General features: G+C 41.0%; 2 protein-coding genes across 2 annotated transcripts in view; one reads left to right on the plus strand and one right to left on the minus strand.

Annotated features, from left to right (window-relative positions):
• Nucleotides 1-8161, minus strand: part of LOC139766280 (organic cation transporter protein-like) — a 54060-nt gene extending 45899 nt beyond the window's left edge. The window contains 1 exon segment of the mRNA XM_071694718.1: nucleotides 8053-8161. The gene's annotated coding sequence lies outside the window, so the exon portion shown is untranslated.
• Nucleotides 8162-9840: 1679 nt separating this feature from the next.
• LOC139766281 (L-fucono-1,5-lactonase-like) lies at nucleotides 9841-21039 on the plus strand. Its single transcript, XM_071694719.1, has 7 exons — nucleotides 9841-9998; nucleotides 10184-10342; nucleotides 17564-17640; nucleotides 18444-18607; nucleotides 19221-19382; nucleotides 19709-19775; nucleotides 20527-21039. Exons 1-7 carry the CDS (start codon nucleotides 9959-9961, stop codon nucleotides 20716-20718), a joined length of 861 nt encoding a protein of 286 aa, XP_071550820.1. The 5' UTR covers nucleotides 9841-9958; the 3' UTR covers nucleotides 20719-21039.
• The last annotated feature ends 433 nt before the right edge of the window (nucleotides 21040-21472 follow it).

Consider the following 21472-nt stretch of genomic DNA (forward strand, 5'->3'; position numbering starts at 1 on the left):
TTTTTAAACCAGGTATTCCCAATCACCACTCTTTTTTCAGCACACAAACCAAAAAGCTCTTTACCATTTCCATTCACCCTCAACTGTCATATTATTCACCTTCGCATTTAAATCACTTACCACTAATACCTGGTCTCGTGCATCAAAACTGCTGACACACTTACTTGGCTGCTCCTAAAAACACTTGCCTCTCATGATCTTTCTTCTCATGACCAGGTACATAAGCATCAATAATCACCAATCTCTTTCCATCCACTTTCAGTTTTACCCACGCCAATCTACAATTTACTTCCTTACACTCACACAACTGCTTCAGGAGTAGTGCTACTCCTTCAGTAGCTCTTGTCCTCTCACCAACCCCTGACTTTACTCCCAATACTTTTCCAAACCCATCGTCCCCTTTACCCTTGAGCTTCATTTCATTCAAAGCAAGAACATCCAGCTTTCTTTTCTGAAATATACTACCTATCTCTCCTTTCTTCTCATCTTGGTTACATCCACACACATTCAGACACCCCAATCTGAGCCTTCGAGGAGGATGAACACTCCCAGCATGACTCCTGTTTCCACTTTTAGAAATTGAAATACATAAAGGGGAGGGTTTACAGCCCCCCCCCCCCACTTTTAGTCACCTTCTATGCCATATATATATATATATATATATATATATATATATATATATATATATATATATATATATATATATATATATATATATATGTTTTGAAATGGTTTGGGCACATGGAGAGAATGAGTGAGGAAAGATTGACCAAGAGGATATATGTGTCGGAGGTGGAGGGAACAAGGAGAAGAGGGAGACCAAATTGGAGGTGGAAAGATGGAGTGAAAAAGATTTTGTGTGATCGGGGCCTGAACATGCAGGAGGGTGAAAGGAGGGCAAGGAATAGAATGAATTGGAACGATGTGGTATACCGGGGTTGACGTGCTGTCAGTGGATTGAATCAGGGCATGTGAAGCGTCTGGGGTAAACCATGGAAAGCTGTGTAGGATGTATATTTGCGTGTGTGGACGTATGTATATACATGTGTATGGGGGTGGGTTGGGCCATTTCTTTCGTCTGTTTCCTTGCGCTACCTCGCAAACGCGGGAGACAGCGGCAAAAAAAAAAAAATAAAAAAATATATATATATATATATATATATATATATATATTTTTTTTTTTTTTTTTTTTTTTTTTATACTTTGTCGCTGTCTCCCGCGTTTGCGAGGTAGCGCAAGGAAACAGACGAAAGAAATGGCCCAACCCCCCCCCCCATACACATGTACATACACACGTCCAGACACGCAAATATACATACCTACACAGCTTTCCATGGTTTACCCCAGACGCTTCACATGCCTTGCTTCAATCCACTGACAGCACGTCAACCCCTGTATACCACATGACTCCAATTCACTCTATTTCTTGCCCTCCTTTCACCCTCCTGCATGTTCAGGCCCCGATCACACAAAATCTTTTTCACTCCATCTTTCCACCTCCAATTTGGTCTCCCTCTTCTCCTCGTTCCCTCCACCTCCGACACATATATCCTCTTGGTCAATCTCTCCTCACTCATTCTCTCCATGTGCCCAAACCATTTCAAAACACCCTCTTCTGCTCTCTCGACCACGCTCTTTTTATTTCCACACATCTCTCTTACCCTTACGTTACTTACTCGATCAAACCACCTCACACCACACATTGTCCTCAAACATCTCATTTCCAGCACATCCATCCTCCTGCGCACATCTCTATCCATAGCCCACGCCTCGCAACCATACAGCATTGTTGGAACCACTATTCCCTCAAACATACCCATTTTTGCTTTCCGAGATAATGTTCTCGACTTCCACACATTTTTCAAGGCTCCCAAAATTTTCGCCCCCTCCCCCACCCTATGATCCACTTCCGCTTCCATGGTTCCATCCGCTGACAGATCCACTCCCAGATATCTAAAACACTTCACTTCCTCCAGTTTTTCTCCATTCAAACTCACCTCCCAATTGACTTGACCCTCACCCCTACTGTACCTAATAACCTTGCTCTTATTCACATTTACTCTCAACTTTCTTCTTCCACACACTTTACCAAACTCAGTCACCAGCTTCTGCAGTTTCTCACATGAATCAGCCACCAGCGCTGTATCATCAGCGAACAACAATTGACTCACTTCCCAAGCTCTCTCATCCCCAACAGACTTCATACTTGCCCCTCTTTCCAGGACTCTTGCATTTACCTCCTTTACAACCCCATCCATAAACAAATTAAACAACCATGGAGACATCACACACCCCTGCCGCAAACCTACATTCACTGAGAACCAATCACTTTCCTCTCTTCCTACACGTACACATGCCTTACATCCTCGATAAAAACTTTTCACTGCTTCTAACAACTTGCCTCCCACACCATATATTCTTAATACCTTCCACAGAGCATCTCTATCAACTCTATCATATGCCTTCTCCAGATCCATAAATGCTACATACAAATCCATTTGCTTTTCTAAGTATTTCTCACATACATTCTTCAAAGCAAACACCTGATCCACACATCCTCTACCACTTCTGAAACCGCACTGCTCTTCCCCAATCTGATGCTCTGTACATGCCTTCACCCTCTCAATCAATACCCTCCCATATAATTTACCAGGAATACTCAACAAACTTATACCTCTGTAATTTGAGCACTCACTCTTATCCCCTTTGCCTTTGTACAATGGCACTATGCACGCATTCCGCCAATCCTCAGGCACCTCACCATGAGTCATACATACATTAAATAACCTTACCAACCAGTCAACAATACAGTCACCCCCTTTCTTAATAAATTCCACTGCAATACCATCCAAACCTGCTGCCTTGCCGGCTTTCATCTTCCGCAAAGCTTTTACTACCTCTTCTCTGTTTACCAAATCATTTTCCCTAACCCTCTCACTTTGCACATATATATATATATTGTTGCCATATCCACCTACTAGAAGGTACACCGCATGTGAAGTCACCTTTAAAAAGGCTTTATCACTGGAATACTATCTCTTCTAAGAACTTCTCCCTTCAAGCAAGCCTTCATTTCCCTGCTACTTGAAGTAACACTGCAGGTGCTTTCAGAAAGGTCCTATCTAAAAGCTCCTGAATAACACCAGGCCTCTGTCATAGAAATTAGTCTTGGGTCATTTATGAATTAAATATATATATGAATTAAATATAAATATAAATATATTGTGAAGAGTGGTGGTAGGTATCTTAAGTTAGGGAATGGTGTCGGATGCTCTGTTCATGTCTACTAATGCTAAACTGTGTGAGAGGGGGATGTGGTGGGTGTAAACCATTTAGGATATGTTGTGGAAGGTCTATGTAGTGGAGAAGTGGGGTGATTGTCTTGCTTATAAGCAAGAATACTGGCCTTTTTGTCTTGGGCCACCTTCTTAGAACCCATGGTTTGTTACCAGTGGAGGAAAAATATTACCCAGAATATGTTTCCTTGTATGTTTCCTTGCGCTGCCTCGCAAACGCGGGAAACAGCGACAAAGCAAAAAAATATATATATATATATATATATATATATATATATATATATATATATATATATATATATATTATCCCTGGGGATAGGGGAGAAAGAACACTTCCCACGTATTCCCTGTGTGTCAGAAGACGAATAAAAGGGAAGGGAGCGGGTGGCTGGAAATCCTCCCCTCTTGTTTTTTTTCTTTTTTTTAATTTTCCAAAAGAAGGAACAGAGAAGGGGGCCAGGTGAAGATATTCCCTCAAAGGCCCAGTCCTCTGTTCTTAACGCAACCTCGCTAATGCGGGAAAGGGCGAATAGTATGAAAGAAAGAAAGAAAGAAAATATATATATATATATATATATATATATATATATATATATATATATATATATATTGGAAAGGATCACAATTTTGCGCGTGATCAAGATATTCCTATGAGTTCACGGGGAAAATGAAACACAAAAAGTTCCCAAGTGCACTTTCGTGTAATAATCACATCATCAGGGGAGACACAAGAGAGGAATATAACAGTCAGTTGATTTTTTTTTTTTTCCCAAAAGAAGGAACAGAGAAGGGGGCCAGGTGAGGGTATTCCCTCAAAGGCCCAGTCCTCTGTTCTTAACACTACCTCGCTATTGCGGGAAATGGCGAATAGTATGAAAAAAAAAAAAAAAAAAATATATATATATATATATATATATATATATATATATATATATATATATATATATATATATATGTAAATGTGAATAAGAGCAAGGTTATTAGGTACAGTAGGGTTGAGGGTCAAGTCAATTGGGAGGTGAGTTTGAATGGAGAAAAACTGGAGGAAGTGAAGTGTTTTAGATATCTGGGAGTGGATCTGGCAGCGGATGGAAACATGGAAGTGGAAGTGAATCATAGGGTGGGGGAGGGGGCGAAAATTCTGGGAGCCTTGAAGAATGTGTGGAAGTCGAGAACATTATCTCGGAAAGCAAAAATGGGTATGTTTGAAGGAATAGTGGCTCCAACAATGTTGTATGGTTGCGAGGCGTGGACTATGGATAGAGTTGTGCGCAGGAGGATGGATGTGCTGGAAATGAGATGTTTGAGGACAATGTGTGGTGTGAGGTGGTTTGATCGAGTAAGTAACGTAAGGGTAAGAGAGATGTGTGGAAATAAAAAGAGCGTGGTTGAGAGAGCAGAAGAGGGTGTTTTGAAATGGTTTGGTCACATGGAGAGAATGAGTGAGGAAAGATTGACCAAGAGGATATATGTGTCGGAGGTGGAGGGAACGAGGAGAAGAGGGAGACCAAATTGGCGGTGGAAAGATGGAGTGAAAAAGATTTTGTGTGATCGGGGCCTGAACATGCAGGAGGGTGAAAGGAGGGCAAGGAATAGAGTGAATTGGAGCGATGTGGTATACCGGGGTTGACGTGCTGTCAGTGGATTGAATCAAGGCATGTGAAGCGTCTGGGGTAAACCATGGAAAGCTGTGTAGGTATGTATATTTGCGTGTGTGGACGTATGTATATACATGTGTATGGGGGTGGGTTGGGCCATTTCTTTCGTCTGTTTCCTTGCGCTACCTCTCAAACGCGGGAGACAGCGGCAAAAAAAAAAAAAAAAAAAAAAAAAAAAGTATATATATATATATATGGATGAAATAAGAGCATTCAAAAAACAAAACACAGGAGTGTACTGTGCATGTCACATTAGGAGTGTACTGTGCATGTTACATTAGGAGTGTACTGTGCATGTTACATTTCAGAAATATAGTTTAATTGAAAAATCCATATTCATTTACATCCCATTGAATCCCATGTGATAAACTTATCATGTATCAGTAACATCACAGCAATCTTACAAATGTTTAGAGTTCACAAAAACAGCAAAGCTTCCTATAAGAGTAAGTTTTCAGAGACGAAAAACCTTTTCTCTCCATAGCAGTACCCTGTTATCATGCAATATATTACTTACAGAATATTCTGGTCAGGATTCGGCCTGCCCTCAATATTTTGTGCTCGCTATTTCCTGTGTGAGGGAGGTAACATGGAGTGAAAAAGATTTTGAGCAATTGGGACCTGAACATAGAGGAGGGTGAGGCATGCAAGGAATAGAGTGAATTGGAATGAGATGGTATACTGGGGTCGACATGCTGTCAATGGACTGAACCAGAGCACATGAAATGTCTGGGGTAAATCTTGGAAAGGTCTATGAGGCCTGGATGTGGATAGGGAGTTGTGGTTTCAGTGCATTACACATGACAGCTAGAGACTGGAAAGGTCTGTGAGGCCTGGATGTGGATACGAAGTTGTGGTTTCAGTGCATTACACATGACAGCTAGAGACTGAGTGTGAACAAACGTGCCCTTTTTTGTGTTTTCCTGGCCCAACCTTGCCGATGCAGAGGGTGGCAATGCTGTTTCCTGTAGGGTGGGGTGGTGCTAGGAATGGATGATGACAAGTGAATATGAATAAGTACATGTGTATATATGTATATGTTTGTATATGTGTAGGTATATGTATGTATATGTGTATATGATGATACATATATGTGTATGTATAAGAGTGGATGGGTCTTTCTTCATCTGTTTCCTGGCACTACCTTGCTGATGCGAGAAACAGCAATCAAGTATAATGAATAAAATGAAATATAATATAATAATTTCAGCTAAAAAAATCTATCATGTCATTACTTTGGCACAAATCAGACATAAACAACCACAATTTTTATGATCAAATTTCCAAGTCTCTGCCTCTGAAAGCTAAGAATTTGTAAAAGAAGCTTTGATGGTACTTTCTGTATTATCTATTGATTTTTAGTACTTGGAAAGAGCATGCATATGTAATTCTTGTCTCGTATACAATACCTACCTATCCCTATCTTCTATCTACCTAATGCTCCAGCCTAATGTTCCTACCAACTGCTTCATAAAGCTCAAGCCTAAATGTTCCTACCTTTTACTTCTATCTAATGTTCCTTCCAGTCAGCCAAAAGGCAGGGCTAGCGCAGTGTCCACCACAGGAAAAGCTGTGTGAATCTAGTGCTGTCAAGTGTTATGTGTGACAAAGAGATAGTAATAGTAAGTTTGTGGACATAATGCCAGAAGTCCAAGTGTGGGTGAAGCAGAAAGATAAGACAGCTACATGGGTCAAACACAATGCCAGTAGAACAAAAACAAAAATACTTGTGGAATAATGGGCAACTGTGGTAATGAAAGCTTCTAAAACTTTCTAGACTTAGTGCAACTCAGTAACTATTGTAATGTGACAGGTTTTCATGAGGTTTCATTCGGTTTGGTTTTATTTCAATAATTTCAAACATTTGTAACCAAGCAAAGTAACAAGTTTAAAATGCACCATCTCAGTCACTAAAAAAATTAATTAATTATACTTTGCAATGATTAAACTGTAACAGTATTATGAGACCGGCATTATGAGCATCATTTGTATTTTACAATGATGCATACAGCTATGGTGGCAAGTGCTATCATAAGGTAAATGTGGGATCTAATAATGCAAGAGTATGTGAAATACTTGTAGAAATTAACAGAAACTGTGAGAATCTCCCCTAACTTCCTATGGAAACCTCAGTACATCTGAAAAAATGATTGCTGTGGTCTGTGTTTATGTCAGGTTGTTGGCCATATTTTGTGCTCACATTAACCAAAAACATGAAATGGCTACTAACCTGATGTAAACAGTTCTGGAACACATGACAAACTCAGCTGTGACCTACAGAGCTGTTTACTAAAAATACTGACTAGCACTGAAAATCAAAGCAGATGATGCTTGCTAATTTGTGTGATACTTTCATAGGTTCTGCTGATATCTACATGTTTCATGTATTTCTATGCTAATTCACTTCACATTTTCACTGAATTTCATATGCCTTCCCACTGTCAGGTTATTCACTATCGTAAGGAAATTATGGTCAGGGTGACACCAGTCTCATTTTACCCTATATACAGAGGACTATCCCTGTAAATCCAAGCCAATGAATGTCCAAAGTGACCAAGGTGGTGTCCTTAATTTGAGACATTTCCTAAACCCCATCCTGATCAAGCAAGACGTAACCTAATAATAATATATGAAAGGCTTAAAAATCATATGAAATTTGACTGTCTTCAGGAGTACAAACTCACAATCCAAATTTTGAACACTAAAACTCAATTACTAGACTAATGAGGAGCCTGCTGACATATCAAATGGCCAGCGTGCACTCTAACAATGACAGAAAGTTGAATCAAATACGCCATACAAATTTAAGTGAATAGGCAGAACCCCAAACTATGCTTGCATATGTTAGATATGAACACTTAAAATACATTCAAAACGATTCAAACAGCTGCATGGAAACAGAGGTTATATTTTGATATAACCTCTGTTTCCATGCAACAAAATCTGTCACCCACATACAAAAAATAAAAATCTGTGGAGTAACACGTCATCTCGTGACCGAGTCCAAATACGTGCTAAATATGACACTGTCATACTACTTACATTCAAGTAAAACGTCATTATTTGAGACAACCCCGAAAGCCTGAAAATATACATACCACACCAGGCGAGGCACATGCATTATCACTATCAACATAATCTAACACGTAATAGATAAACTAAGCAGATGTACTGTTTTTGACAGAAGGAGAGATAAGAGAATATAAACATGATCAGTTGGTAACCCAGGCATGAAACATTGTAGCATTTAGTCATTTGACTGGTGATGTGTGTGGGTTGCCAGCAACATCTTTTTCATTTCAGTGAGTTCAGCAAGGACGATGGATAGGTTTGTACATTGTATGTTGTGTCGTCATTATCAGGGTGATAACGCAGTAAATCATGCACCATGATCAAGGATTCTTCTGATTTTTTGATATTACTGGTCCATTGTTATTCCTGCAACAACCTCCTAAATCTTATACATTTTCTTACTGGACGGAGGGAAAGAGAGTTTACTTTAATTGTAGTAAAGATTACAGGACTAAAACGCATTTCTTCTTTAAATGATTTGATGGCCCTCATAATGAAAAGACACAGATCTCATTACCTTTAAGGGTAACAGTTAATCATGCAACCCTTGTAAGTTTTACATTTCTCTTCTATGTGTCGACTGGTTTTTTGGAGTTGTGAAGAGATGCTTCCTTAAAAGTTTTTCACTTTGTCTTTTGGTAAGTCATAAATCATGTCCTTACTTATGAATTGAATTGAAATCTTATTCTTGATAGGGAAAAAGCTGAATGATAAACGGCAAATACTTCTGATAGTGTATGATACGTTGATGAAATGGTGGTGTTTGCTTAGATGCAGTGCCCTCCAATGGCTGATCAACAGGCGTTAAACTTGAAAAGGCACTGGTGTCTTATATTTCTCGTTTTCTCCTACTTCAGTATGTAGTGATACACCAATTGAGTTCTGCTACATGACTGGAAATCCGTTCTTTTAAAGGCATCTTGTAGGCACAGCGAAATGTCTTCTGGCTTGTCAAGAACACAGTCTTATTTTGCTTTTTATCTCTTTCGGGAAAGTATTCTATCACAGAAGTCCACATAATTCCTTATATGTGACTTCCTTGAGAACCAATGCTGCAGTTTCTTTTCTATGTAGGTTATTCATCAATTAGAGAATGTTTGTGCATCTCCGTGTCTCTGTATGAATAACGTTAAAAAGATATCGGTAAGAACTACGAATAATTTTCATTTGTATAAAATTTGATTCGATATTCATGAAATCATTGTATACACGTAGTTCCCTAGTACAAAGCTATCAGTATCACCTAGCATCACTTTAAATATTCGATCCTTAAGGCCCAAGAGTGCAAGATCATTATTCACAATGTAGCCCATGTCACTAACCACTTGCACACAAAATTTCTTACAAATCTGTACCTCTCAAGTAAGTGGCGGCGGATGAGTTTAGCAGAAGACTACACCAGTGTTAAGTCGGTACTGTACAGTACAAGTTTACTCATGGTCGTATACCCGCATCATTGAGTTGCCAGAACCCCTCAGGCGTAGAATGACGTCACCTTTAGGCATAATGACAACCCATTGGTCGCCAGCTAACGTATAAATATGACGTATGATGTCATCATGAATGCCACTCGATGCTTAAGTCACAGTAAAAGAAAAAAAAATAGTTTGTGTATTAAGGGGGGAAAAAAAATCGTACTTTCACCATGCCTAGCTCCTACCTAACTTGGCATCCAAGTGTTCTATTCGCTTGGACCCGGTAAGATGAACTGTTAGATCTGTTGTAAATCGGGTATTCTGTTTGGGATTCGAGCACGAAGGTTGTAAAGTAAATTGCTGCACCACCAGTTCTTTGTTTGTGCGTGCGTATCTGCATATATCATGCATGGGTGGGATTGGATTTCATACAAGTCGATAGTCCGCCGGCTCTTCCATAACTATCTTGGGACGAGCTGCATATTAGCAGTACGCACAAAGGAGGCGTTGTGTGAAGATGTCAGACTGGCTCGACAAAGTATTGGACTCGCACTGCCGTATGTAGATGTCTATTTATTACTGCTGTAGTGCATAATTTCAAATGCTAGATTTGTTATTACTGCTGTAGTGTATCATAATTTCAAATGCTAGATTTGTTCTAAATGTAGCTAAAGGTGCCCCTTTCCTGGCCTCACTTGTGTGTAGCCACACATGGTACAAGGATACTTTGCTGTACCGACAGACTTGTGGGAGCTGGAGAGGTTCCGGTACCCATGGCCCACACCTGGCATGGTCATCCACCGCGACCATCGCGTGGAGGACCTCTGGCTAGCTATGAGCCACACCCCCGTCAGGGACGTCGTCTTCGTCCAGTGTCTCAACGACTCCCCGGAAGAAGCTAGTAAGTGTAGGTGATGGAAAGAGGCTGGTGATAGGGAGCAGAGAACGACAGAGTGCAGGAACATGAGTATCAGATAAGAGTGGTAGAGACGGAGGGTCCTTGTACGAAGATAACAGAGATAAGGCTCATGGGATTATCTGCATGAGTGCTTGGGAACCAGCGCTGTCCATAGCCACAAGGGGCACCCTTCCTGTTTCGAAATTATAAGCTTCTTAACTGTTCTTCTCATTTCATGTATTACCTCATCTTTCATGGATACGTTGAGCAGTGTTATCTCGTCGTAGTCTGATGGAATATGCGTGTTAAATGGTCTGCTGAATGTGGAAATAAAGGCAGTCGGTCAATCCTAATGGTCATACTATCGATCTTTAGGTTCGAAACCTAACTACGGCTGTCGGTCCACAGTCAACCCACCTGTTCACTTCAACCTTAGGAGTTAGTAGGTAAAATGGGTACCTGGCTTAGGCTTGTATATATACATAAGTATACGTATGTAAGTAGGAGAGATCGCCAGAGAGCGTCACTGGATTCCGTGTTAATTAATAGGAGTGTGAGCGAGACTTTTGGATGTTGTGCTGAGAGGGGCAGCAGGAGGGATGTCTGATCATAATCTTGTGGAGGTGAAGGCGAAGATTTGTGGAGGTTTTCAGAAGAGAGAATGTTGGGATGAAGAGAGTGGTGAGAGTAAGTGAGCTTGGAAAGGAGACGTGTGAGGAAGGACCAGGAGAGACTGAATGCAGAATGGCAAAAGGTGAGAGCAAATGACGTAAGGGGAGTGAGGGAGGAATGGGATGTATTTAGGGAAGCAGTGATGGCTTGCGCAAAAGATGTTTGTGGCATGAAAAAGGTGGGAGGTGGGCAGATCAGAAAGGGTAGTGAGTGGTGGGAATGAAGAAGTAAGATTGTCCGTGAAAGAGAAGAGAGAGGCATTTGGACAATTTTTGCAAGGAAGTAGTGCAAATGACTGGGAGTTGTATAAAAGAAAGCGGCAGGAGGCCGAGAAAGGTGTAAGAGGTGAAAAAGAGGGCAAATGAGAGTTGGGGTGAGAGAGTATCATCGAAGTTTAGGGAGAATAAAAAGATGTTTTGGAAGGAGGTAAATATAGTGCGTAAGACAAGAGAACAAATGGGAACATCGGTGAAGGGGGCAAATGGGGAGGTAATAAGTAGTGGTGAAGTGAGGAGATGGAGTGAGTATTTTGAAGGTCTGTTGAATGTGTTTGACGATAGAGTGGTAGATATATGGTGTTTTGGTCGAGGTGGTGTGCGAAGTGAGAGGGTTATGGAGAATGGTTTGGTAAACAGAGAAGAGGTAGTGAAAGCTTTGCGGAAGATGAAAGCCGGCAAGGCGGCGGGTTTGGATGGTATTGCAGTGGAATTTATTACAAGGGTGTGACTGTATTGCTGATTGATTGGTAAGGATATTCAGTGTATGTATGGTTCATGGTGAAGTGCCTGAGAATTGGTGGAATAGTGCCACTGCACAAAGGCAAAGGGGATAAAGGTGAGTGTTCAAATTACAGAGGTATAAGTTTGTTGAGTATTCCTGGGAAATTATACGGGAGGTTTATGACTGAGAGGGTCATGGCATGTACAGAGCATCAGATTGGGGAAGAGCAGTGTGGTTTCAGAAGTAGTAGAGGATGTGTAGATCAGGTGTTTAAGAGTATATAGTGTGAGAGATAAGTTGCTAGAAGTAGTGAAAAGTTTTTACCAAGGATGTAAGACATGTGTACGAGTAGGAAGAGAGGAAAGTTATTGGTTCCCAGTGAATGTCGGTTTGCGGCAGGGGTGCGTGATGTCTCCATGGTTGTTTAATTTGTTTGTGGACTGGATGGTTAGGGAGGTGAATGCAAGAGTTTTGGAGAGAGAGGGGCAAGTATGCAGTCTGTTGTGGATGAGAGGGCCTGGAAAGTGAGTCAGTTGTTGTTCGCTGATGATACAGCGCTGGTGGCTGATTCGGGTGAAAAACTGTAGAAGTTGGTGACTGAGTTTGGTAAAGTGTGAAAGAAGAAAGCTAAGAGTAAATGTGAATAAGAGCAAGGTTATTAGGTTAATTAGGGTTGGGGACCAAGAGTGATTGGGAGACAAGTTTGAATGGAGAAAAAGTGGAGGAAGTGGAGTATTTTAGATATCTGGGATTGGATTTAGCAGCGGATGGAACCATGGAAGCGGAAATGAGTCACAGGGTGGGGGAGGGGGCAAAGATTCTGGGAGCGTTGAAGAATGTGTGGGAGGCGAGAACCTTATCTCGGAGAGCAAAAATGGGTATGTTTGAAGTGGTTCCAACAACGTTGTATGGTTGCGAGGCATGGGCTATAGACAGGGTTGTGCGGAGGAGGGTGGATGTGTTGGAAATGAAATGTTTGTTGTGAGGTGGTTTGATCGAGTAAGTAATGAAAGGGTAAGAGAGATGTGTGGTAATAAAAAGTGTGGTTGTGAGAGCAGAAAAGGGCGTGTTGAAATGGTTTGGACACATGGAGAGAATGAGTGAGGAGAGATTGACAAAGAAGATATATGTTAGAGGTAGAGGGAACGAGGAGAAGCGGGAGACCAAGTTGGAGGTGGAAGGATGGAGTGAAAAATATTTTGAGTGATCGGGGCCTGAACATACAGGAGGGTGAAAGGCGTGCAAGGAATATACTGAATTGGAACGATGAAGTATACCAGGGTCGACGTGGTCAATGGATTGAACCAGGGCATGTGAAGCGTCTGGAGTAAGCCATGGAGAGTTTTGTGGAGGCTGGATGTGGAAAGGGAACTGTGGTTTCGGTGCATTACACATGACAGCTAGAGAATGAGTGTGAACGAATGTGGCCTTTTTGTCTTTTCCTGGCGTTACCTAGCGAGGAGGGGGGGGGGGGATTCTATTTCATGTGTGGCGTGGTGGCGAAAGCATGAATGAAGGCAGCAAGTATGAATATGTACATGTGTATATATGTATATGTCTCTGTATGTATATGTATGTGTACGTTGAAATGTATAGGTATGTATATGTGCGTGTGTGTGAGCGTTTATGTGTATACATGTGTATGTGAGTGGGTTGGGCCATTCTTTCGTGTTTCCTTGCCCTACCACGCAAACGCGGAAGACAGCAAATAAGTATAATGAATATATATATATATATATATATATATATATATATATATATATATATATATATATATATATATATATATATGTATATATATATATATAGTTGATTCGATGGCCTTGATTAGGACCTCAGCTGTCTGTACCGTCTCTGCTAACATAAAGAAAAAGAACAAGAACAAGGATGTTTTCTATGTTATCCACAGTCAAATGATTCAAAAATCTTACAGCGTTTAATTCTAAGAAAATGCCCGGCAATTCGCTGAGGTTTGACCAGGCATTTACGAAATGATATTCGGCGGGTGTACAGTTTGCCTAACTCGTTTTTATGGTGATAGTAATAAGAGAGACAGCCAGAGTAGATTATATTGTCATTTCTGATAACTTCTACGTTATATGAGATAGATTAGTTCCTTTTGGGTTGCTAATAGTTTCTTGGGCTCACAAATAAGTATTCTTGTTCCTTTATCCAGCTTTACGGAGCAAGCGACGTCTAGACAAAAACCAGCTACATTCGCAGTCATGTAACCCGGTAGTAAACCATTCTGTACCCTTGGCTCTGATATGCTCCGCAACCGATCACTGGTGTGGCTGATATCCCTGTGTGTGTGTGTGTGTGGAAGTAATATGATGTTTTCTGCAGCCACATATCGTATTCGACTGTTAATAGACGGAAAGAAATTGAACGAAAGCCTCTAAACGGCATAGCATTAGCCTTTGTAATATATCAAACCCACAAACTGTATCAATGTACGCATGGCCACCAAAAATTCGGCGTCTCATTTGGGGATTTCTTTACATCACGAGCTACAACGACATTAACCCACACCATTACCAAGTGTAGATGATGGAAAGTGTGTAAACATCATATAAGACCACATATACAAAGAACACAGAATATTTGTGTATCGTAATAACATAGTCCAGGTATGATTATGAAGCAGGAATGAGTCACGAAACGAGGTATGATATTTCTTTAGTATGTTAGATGTAAGATTAGTTGGTGGGGGGGGAGGGGGGGATAGGTAGTGAAATTCATGTGAGACAATGTCGGGTCAGCATCGGCATTTACGTTTACCACAGGAGATTCGTTATCTGAATACAATTGTATCAAATATGTTGAAAACGAAACTGGTTCGACCTATATTTAGTTAAGCTTGGGAACGCACAGCAGGAATCGTAATGTTTTTTCAGATCAAAGCTATGTTAGACCAGATGAAATCCATGCCAAATAGGTTAACTGTGTCCTAGCAACAGGGGATTCCTACAGTAATCAGTGACAGAATCAAATGTAAAATAGATGCTGGTGAAACGTGTTTACCTTGCCTATGAAGCAGTTGACCAGCTTGGCACATCACCAGTCAACCTTTATATTTAATACTCTGTACAGACTGCATGGGTGTCGGTAGCTGCGGTGTTACTGTGCACAATGCTGTAGTGGTTAATCGGTGTTGTGAATCATAATTTGGTGCATGAAGCACAATCTGCACGCAGAGCCACTGTAAAACGGTATACATACCAATCACAAGCTGCATAGTAACAACTGGCAACTCAGCAGGCCAGGATACCAACCATGGCTCGTCTGGTCCGAACCTCAGGAGTTTTTTCAAAATTCTCGTATTGCGTGTCATACTGTATCTCGCCTTAAGGGCTCCGAAGTTTTTTTTTTATGGGGAGTACAGACAAAAAGTCTGTTCCTGGTTTACTCCAATGACTATTTCCATCTGGCGAAACACGATGAAAAGCTTGCCTTGACTGCATCTTGGAAGTTAGTAACTGTGACTACAGTGAAGGTTCATGCGTACTGTTGGTTTGGATCAAGGTTCGAATACTCCTCTTAGCTGATATCATACAGTTGTAATAAATAGATTTGGTCATATTAAGTACTATTTTTTTTTCTTAGATCAAAGTTTGTTGGTAAATATACGTAAAAAAAAAAAGTTTAGGAAATCCTAGATTTTTTTTTTTTTTTTTACCTTTCGCTCTGGAAATCCATTGACGTGTGTGGGGAATTCCGCACAGCTCAGACACACCAACTGACCACACATATTGTGCAAGGAAGCACAAGACCTGTATTTCATTGTATAATGTAAAATGACGATACTGTAAAATGTCTTTCACTGTATAATGTAAAATGTCTTTGTGTACAGAAAAATACTCTGAAATCAAAGCCTACCCTTCACAGGCAGGCCTCACACACTGCTTAATGGGTTACATTGATAATTTTAAAAAAAAGTACAGCAAACCCCTACGATGTGACAGTTTAATAACCATGTATGTACCAATATGAAGGTTCTTACTGTAGTACAGACAGTAAAAGCCTCTCTTTTCAGAACCAGTCAGTGGGCTGCACTCATATACGCTCCGAGGGCTGTGGAATGAACAATAAATAGTTCATGAATGGGGGAATTTTTATTGTGTTATATAGGCCATAATCCACAAGTCAATTACTTTAATGAGAACAGAGATAATGAGCGGTAACGACATTTGTAAGCATCTACCATATCCTTAGAAATCTCGAAGTTCGTTTAAGGCGCATTTGAGGGATTAAATGTGGAACCTTATATATAACAGTATTAGGCTATAAATGAAACAGCGAGAGTCGTGGCCGTGCATGAGTGAGGCTCAACACTGATTTGATATACGATTCGCGAGTGAAAACACCTGCTTGTAATAGAAGTGTCACGCTCTCTGTTGTGTGTGTGTGTGTGTATACAGGAAGACATGCATTAAAATGATTGCTATTATATTCAGTGTTTAGGATGTGTATATGGAGGTAACTACGTATACACGGAGGCCATGAATGCTTTAAGAAATTAACAGCTAGAGAGACACTAGGGACCTGGAGCTGACGAGCGAGCAAACGCTTTCAAGTTATCATGTTCCAATAACAGATAAAACTGTCAGTGTGACCTCTTTCAAGGTTAGAGGCGTGTAAGGCCAGCACTGATAATTTTTAACAATTCAGCGTCTAATTTTATCTATGATTTTTTGAAGTTTGGGCACATTATTCGATGATAATATCAAGGACACTTTTGTTTTTCAGTGACTATATGAAAGGGAGGAACTCCCAGAGAAATGAGTATCTACGTCTACATCAGTGATGAAATTTTGAGTGGATGATGATTGTTGACAGTGGATGATGAGTAATTTTTGATTTACAGAGCGGCTGATAAGCAATTTTCTATCTGTAAATATAATGAGGGTATAATTTCCTTGCTGTAAGGGTCAATGGGTAATATTCTGTTTACGCTGGTGACGTCAGTAGTCCAATTTGATATTTGGAAAGCTGGACTTGACAATAGCGTCACACAAGGGAGAAAAATTAAGCGTTCGCTGATTAGAAGGGGAAAAAGATTAGCTAAGGGTTTGCAAGATGTCTGCAGGAATGAATATGCGTCTCAGCCCTGGTGTAAAGTAATAAAATCCAAGTGTACTGAGGTCAGGATTGGTATAGAGAAATAGAGATGAAATGGTTTTCTTAGTTTGATTGGAATTCGGATGATAAAAAAAATGAAGATATGAGATTACGTGCTGTGTAGAATTAATCTAATCTGTGGTGTGGACAATGACTCATTATCTCTTGGGTTTTTTTAGGTGGGTGATGAATGAGTTGTGACGATTGTTTTGTGAAGTGGTTAACGAATGAGTCGTCGCTCTCTTAAATGAAGGGGTAAATGATTATTTTATAAGGGAAAACGACGAAAAATTAGTGTGAGCTCCTTTAGAGTTTGTAGACCTAACTGTTAAGAATAGAAAGGTAATAAGAGGGGAAAAGATGAAGAAAGGACGAGAATATCACAGCTTCACTGTTCGAGAAAGGAAGGGTGTATCATACCCATATAGGTAGTAGCTCCCATCCGGTGGCTGACCACCATCTACTGCAGTGGATGATGAGTTTCTTCATGTTTACAAGTGGATAATGATTGAATCATTGTTTGTAATGACAGACAGGACGACACCAGTTAATCTTACCCCTTAAAATTCAAAGGCCATCTCAGGTGAAAGGAATAAAGAGGGAGAAAAAAAGTAGAAATTATCAGGGCTCAGAAGATGATGAATGACACGATGAATGTTGATCTATGTTTTGTTCGGGGTGGGTGATGACTCACCCATGTTTTGTTTACAGAGTGGGTCATGAGTCTGGCAAGAGAACACCCACGCATCAAGGGCATTGTGGCTGGCCTTGACCCCTCCCACTCCCAGGTCAGTGTCGTTCATTTGAGGTCAAGCATTTTACTACGCTACACCGGGGACACTTAAGGCCTAGGTCAAAGGGCAATGCAAACTAGGACTGCAGTTGACCCTGGTGCTTGATTAAGACTCAGTCCAAATCAAATGACCCTTGTACCAACTCTCGACATCTTGTGGGAGAAATATTGAAGCCTTAAGTAACTTATTCATGTGACGAACAAATTTGAATTAAAAAGCTAAGTTAAAGGCACATTTGAAGGGCTAAACGAATGCTAATTATGGTAACGTTGTTCATGGGTAACATTAGATAACGAGGTGTTGTTGAAAGCAGTTTATAATGTCTGAAGGACATGAGAGCAGTTTCAGGTAAGAAGTGCTGAAGTAGCAGGTAAGGGGTGGTGTGTTCCTGTAACGTATTGTAAATAGCGGTGTATAAAATGAGTGTTATGGGACAGTTTATAGTAACCTTGTATTGTTCTGGGTGGTTTTGAAACCGCCTTGAGGTATTGCAGCGGATGTTGCTGTCAGCTTATGACAATAAGAATTGTACTGAGCAGTTTAGAGTAGTGTTGTAGGGGTGTGTGGGTTCGGAGTTGCTGAACTGTTTAAGTGGTAATATAAAGTGGGAGGGGTTGGGGGTCAAAGAAATCAGTGGTCACAGGTAGCCGATGCGCTAGAATTACTAGGTTTAGCGGAAAATCCCTTGAGCACAAAGGTCGTACCGTCGTGCTTAAGGGTCGTACCGTCGTGCTCAAGGGTCGTACCGCCGTAACAAAGAGGCGATTAACTGACCAATTGTTTGTTGTGCTGGGTAGTTCGAGAGTCGTCTGGAGGCGCTACAGAAGGAGGTGCCGCTGCTAGTGGGGGTACGACACATCCTGGATCTTGAACCCCGTGAGAAGTATCTCTTGGAGGAGAGTCTGCCCGCCGGCCTCAACGCTCTCCACAAACGCAACCTTACTTTCGACTTGCTCCTCAGGTAAGGAAATATAGGGAAGGTGGGTGATAAGGCATAGGGAAGATGAGCGAGGAAGTATATGGAAGATGGATGGGTGATCAAACTGAAGTAAGACATGTGAGGAGGCTTAGGTCAGATATGTGGAAAGGTCAGGCAAGATGGATGAAGTGGGTCAAGCAAAATGGGTAGGTAGTCTCTCTACCATGGAGAAAACACGAACGATTTTGCACCTAACATCCGGATTCTTATCTCCCTAGCAAACACCTTGCTCTCACAAGACGTACATGTTTACTAATTCAGTGAGGCAGAGAGCAAAACTTTATTTCGCTATTCGCCATCTACCACAGCGCAATTCTTAACCCAAAAAGTGATATCCTTCTGGAATTTGAATAGATAGTAAATGCCCTCTACAAAGCGATTCTTCAGGTACTGTAACCATGACTCAGTTCCTGAGAAGGATATAGAATATTTATTTCAACCAGATTCATGGTGGTTGAGCACACCATAAAACATACCTGAAAGTCACTGTTACTAGCTAATAATAAGTTTTTTCTATTAATCATTTATCTTAGCACAAGATAAATGGACAGAGGTAACGCTGATGCTTATAAGATGTAACATTTGTATGTTTTAGGCCACCGCGTGTAGAGGACGCCGCGGTGCTAGCCAGTCGGGTCCCTGAGGCCAAGATGGTTGTGGACCACCTGGCCAAGCCTTACATCGCTGCTGGAAAGCTAGACCCCTGGCGTGAGCATATGGCCGCTCTCGCGCGACATCCAAATGTCTACTGCAAACTGTGAGTCAGCTATTGACATTTACCAAGATACTCCCAACAGTGATACTGTGAAACACATTCCTTTAACTAGACAATCAGACAGACGAAGATGAACATTGGCAGGCGGCAGATAAGCAGAGATAGCAGGCGGGCTACCGATAAACACAGAGATAGCAGACGTTTGTATTGACACACACATAATCACGACACTAGTCTACACATCTCACACAAGATGACATTGCCCTCAACTCCAAAGAGATAACCCGCGCTGTTTCTGTCATAATGTGATAATAAACTGCTACACAACACGCCGGAGAGTTACTCACGTTCCTATACTTTGTCAACAGGTCAGGTATGGTTCCCGAGGCTAACCTGGACTCGTGGAAACCTGAAGACTTCCGTCCGTACGTGGAGGTGAGTGTCGAGGTCGTGTGCTGCAATGGAGAGGTGTGTGGTTACCTTGTGGTAGCTTGCTCGCGATCCATCTATATTTCAGTAAAAGAAACATTATTGTACGAAGTACAGTAGCATCACTTTTAATCTGTAGTCTGGAAGGATAATTTGCATGTTTCGTCTCAGTGTTGTAAAACTGAGATTTCTACTGAAGAATTACTTGAACTTTTTTCATCGGTAATGATACTTGTACTGTCACTCTAGGTTTAAGGTAATTAGAAACTGTGAATATACGAGATCTTTGGCTCATTAATTCTCTTAACTTCGGGAGCACGAGGGTACGACCCTTACACGCGAAGGTACAATCCTTATACACGAAGTACGACCCTTGAACATGACGTTATAATCCCTATGTATAATGGTTTGGCCTTTATTCTGGTCTTACTCAAGGGGCGTACAATCATGCTCAAGGTTCATAACGCCAAGATGAAGACGGTAAAGACTACACGATAGGTACAGCTTACGATAACATCTAAGTTCAGAGGATTGTGAGGTCGACTGATCCAGATATATCCAAAAAGAAAGAAAAAAAAAGTAAGTGGACGGAAATTCCTGGATTTATGTTGGACTTGTACTGGCTTTATTTGTATTCTTGTTTTCATTTCGCCTCACGCATCTGTTTACTATCATTTCAATCCTTCACCAGACCGGCACTGAACCGCTGGATGCATGACTCGATAACTTGAAGGAAAACAATCTTTCTCTTTCCCAGCATATGTTGTCGGTGTTCGGCTGCGACCGACTGATGTTTGGATCGGATTGGCCTGTGTGCCGAGTGGCTGGCGAAGGCACCGATTACAATGAAGTATTCTCCACCCTCAGGCAACTCTTGCAGCACCTCCCCGACCACCAGCAGGAGAAGATCTTCTGTACCAACGCTCGAACCTTTTACAACATACAATAACTCTCGCTTGTGGTTAAATGCCCATCACAGAATAAGGGCTCCACCGTGCTAAACCACTCATAGAAAGCTATCAAACCTGGTGTACTGTGAAAGCGGCTTTTTACGCCCTGATTTACCATGTGCATTATTTATCAACGTATTCATATTATTTTGTAGAAAAGACCAACCACGCACCAAGCGTGCTTAACGAGTCTCTCATTTTATTCTTAACGCAATAGGTTATAATATTGACTGTCTAGGCCTGTGGAAATATTCTGAAATTCTTGCCGGACTTGTAAACCGTAATAGGGTTTTCTTCCTAAGAATAAAGTGTAGTACATATGCATATACTTTTATTTGCCTTTGAATCTGAAATGTTTTGGGTTTATAAGTACACAGAAGGCTTGTGAATGTGCCTGCTTGTTGAAAGATAGCGACCAGAGGAGGAAAGGAGGGCAAGGAGAAACGAAAACGAAAATCATTGTTTAGGAATGATTCTAAAAATCTGATGCATGACGACCTAACACCCTATAATCTCCATTCCCTTATTTACACACGATAAACTAAAAAAAAAACGCACACAGGAAATGAACTGTTTGTAGCGAAAGTCCTCTTAAAAAAAAACAAAAACATTCTGATGTTTAAACATACAAAGGATCAGATCTGGTAGCTAGGCTAAACAACGGCTGGGATGCGATGTGCAACATGAGATTGCGGACCTGTTATAACGCTCCGTCCTGCTTCTGGGAGGCAACATCAATATTTGTGAAAACTT

Source organism: Panulirus ornatus, chromosome 57, assembly GCF_036320965.1.
Source record: "Panulirus ornatus isolate Po-2019 chromosome 57, ASM3632096v1, whole genome shotgun sequence".
Taxonomy (NCBI): domain Eukaryota; kingdom Metazoa; phylum Arthropoda; class Malacostraca; order Decapoda; family Palinuridae; genus Panulirus; species Panulirus ornatus.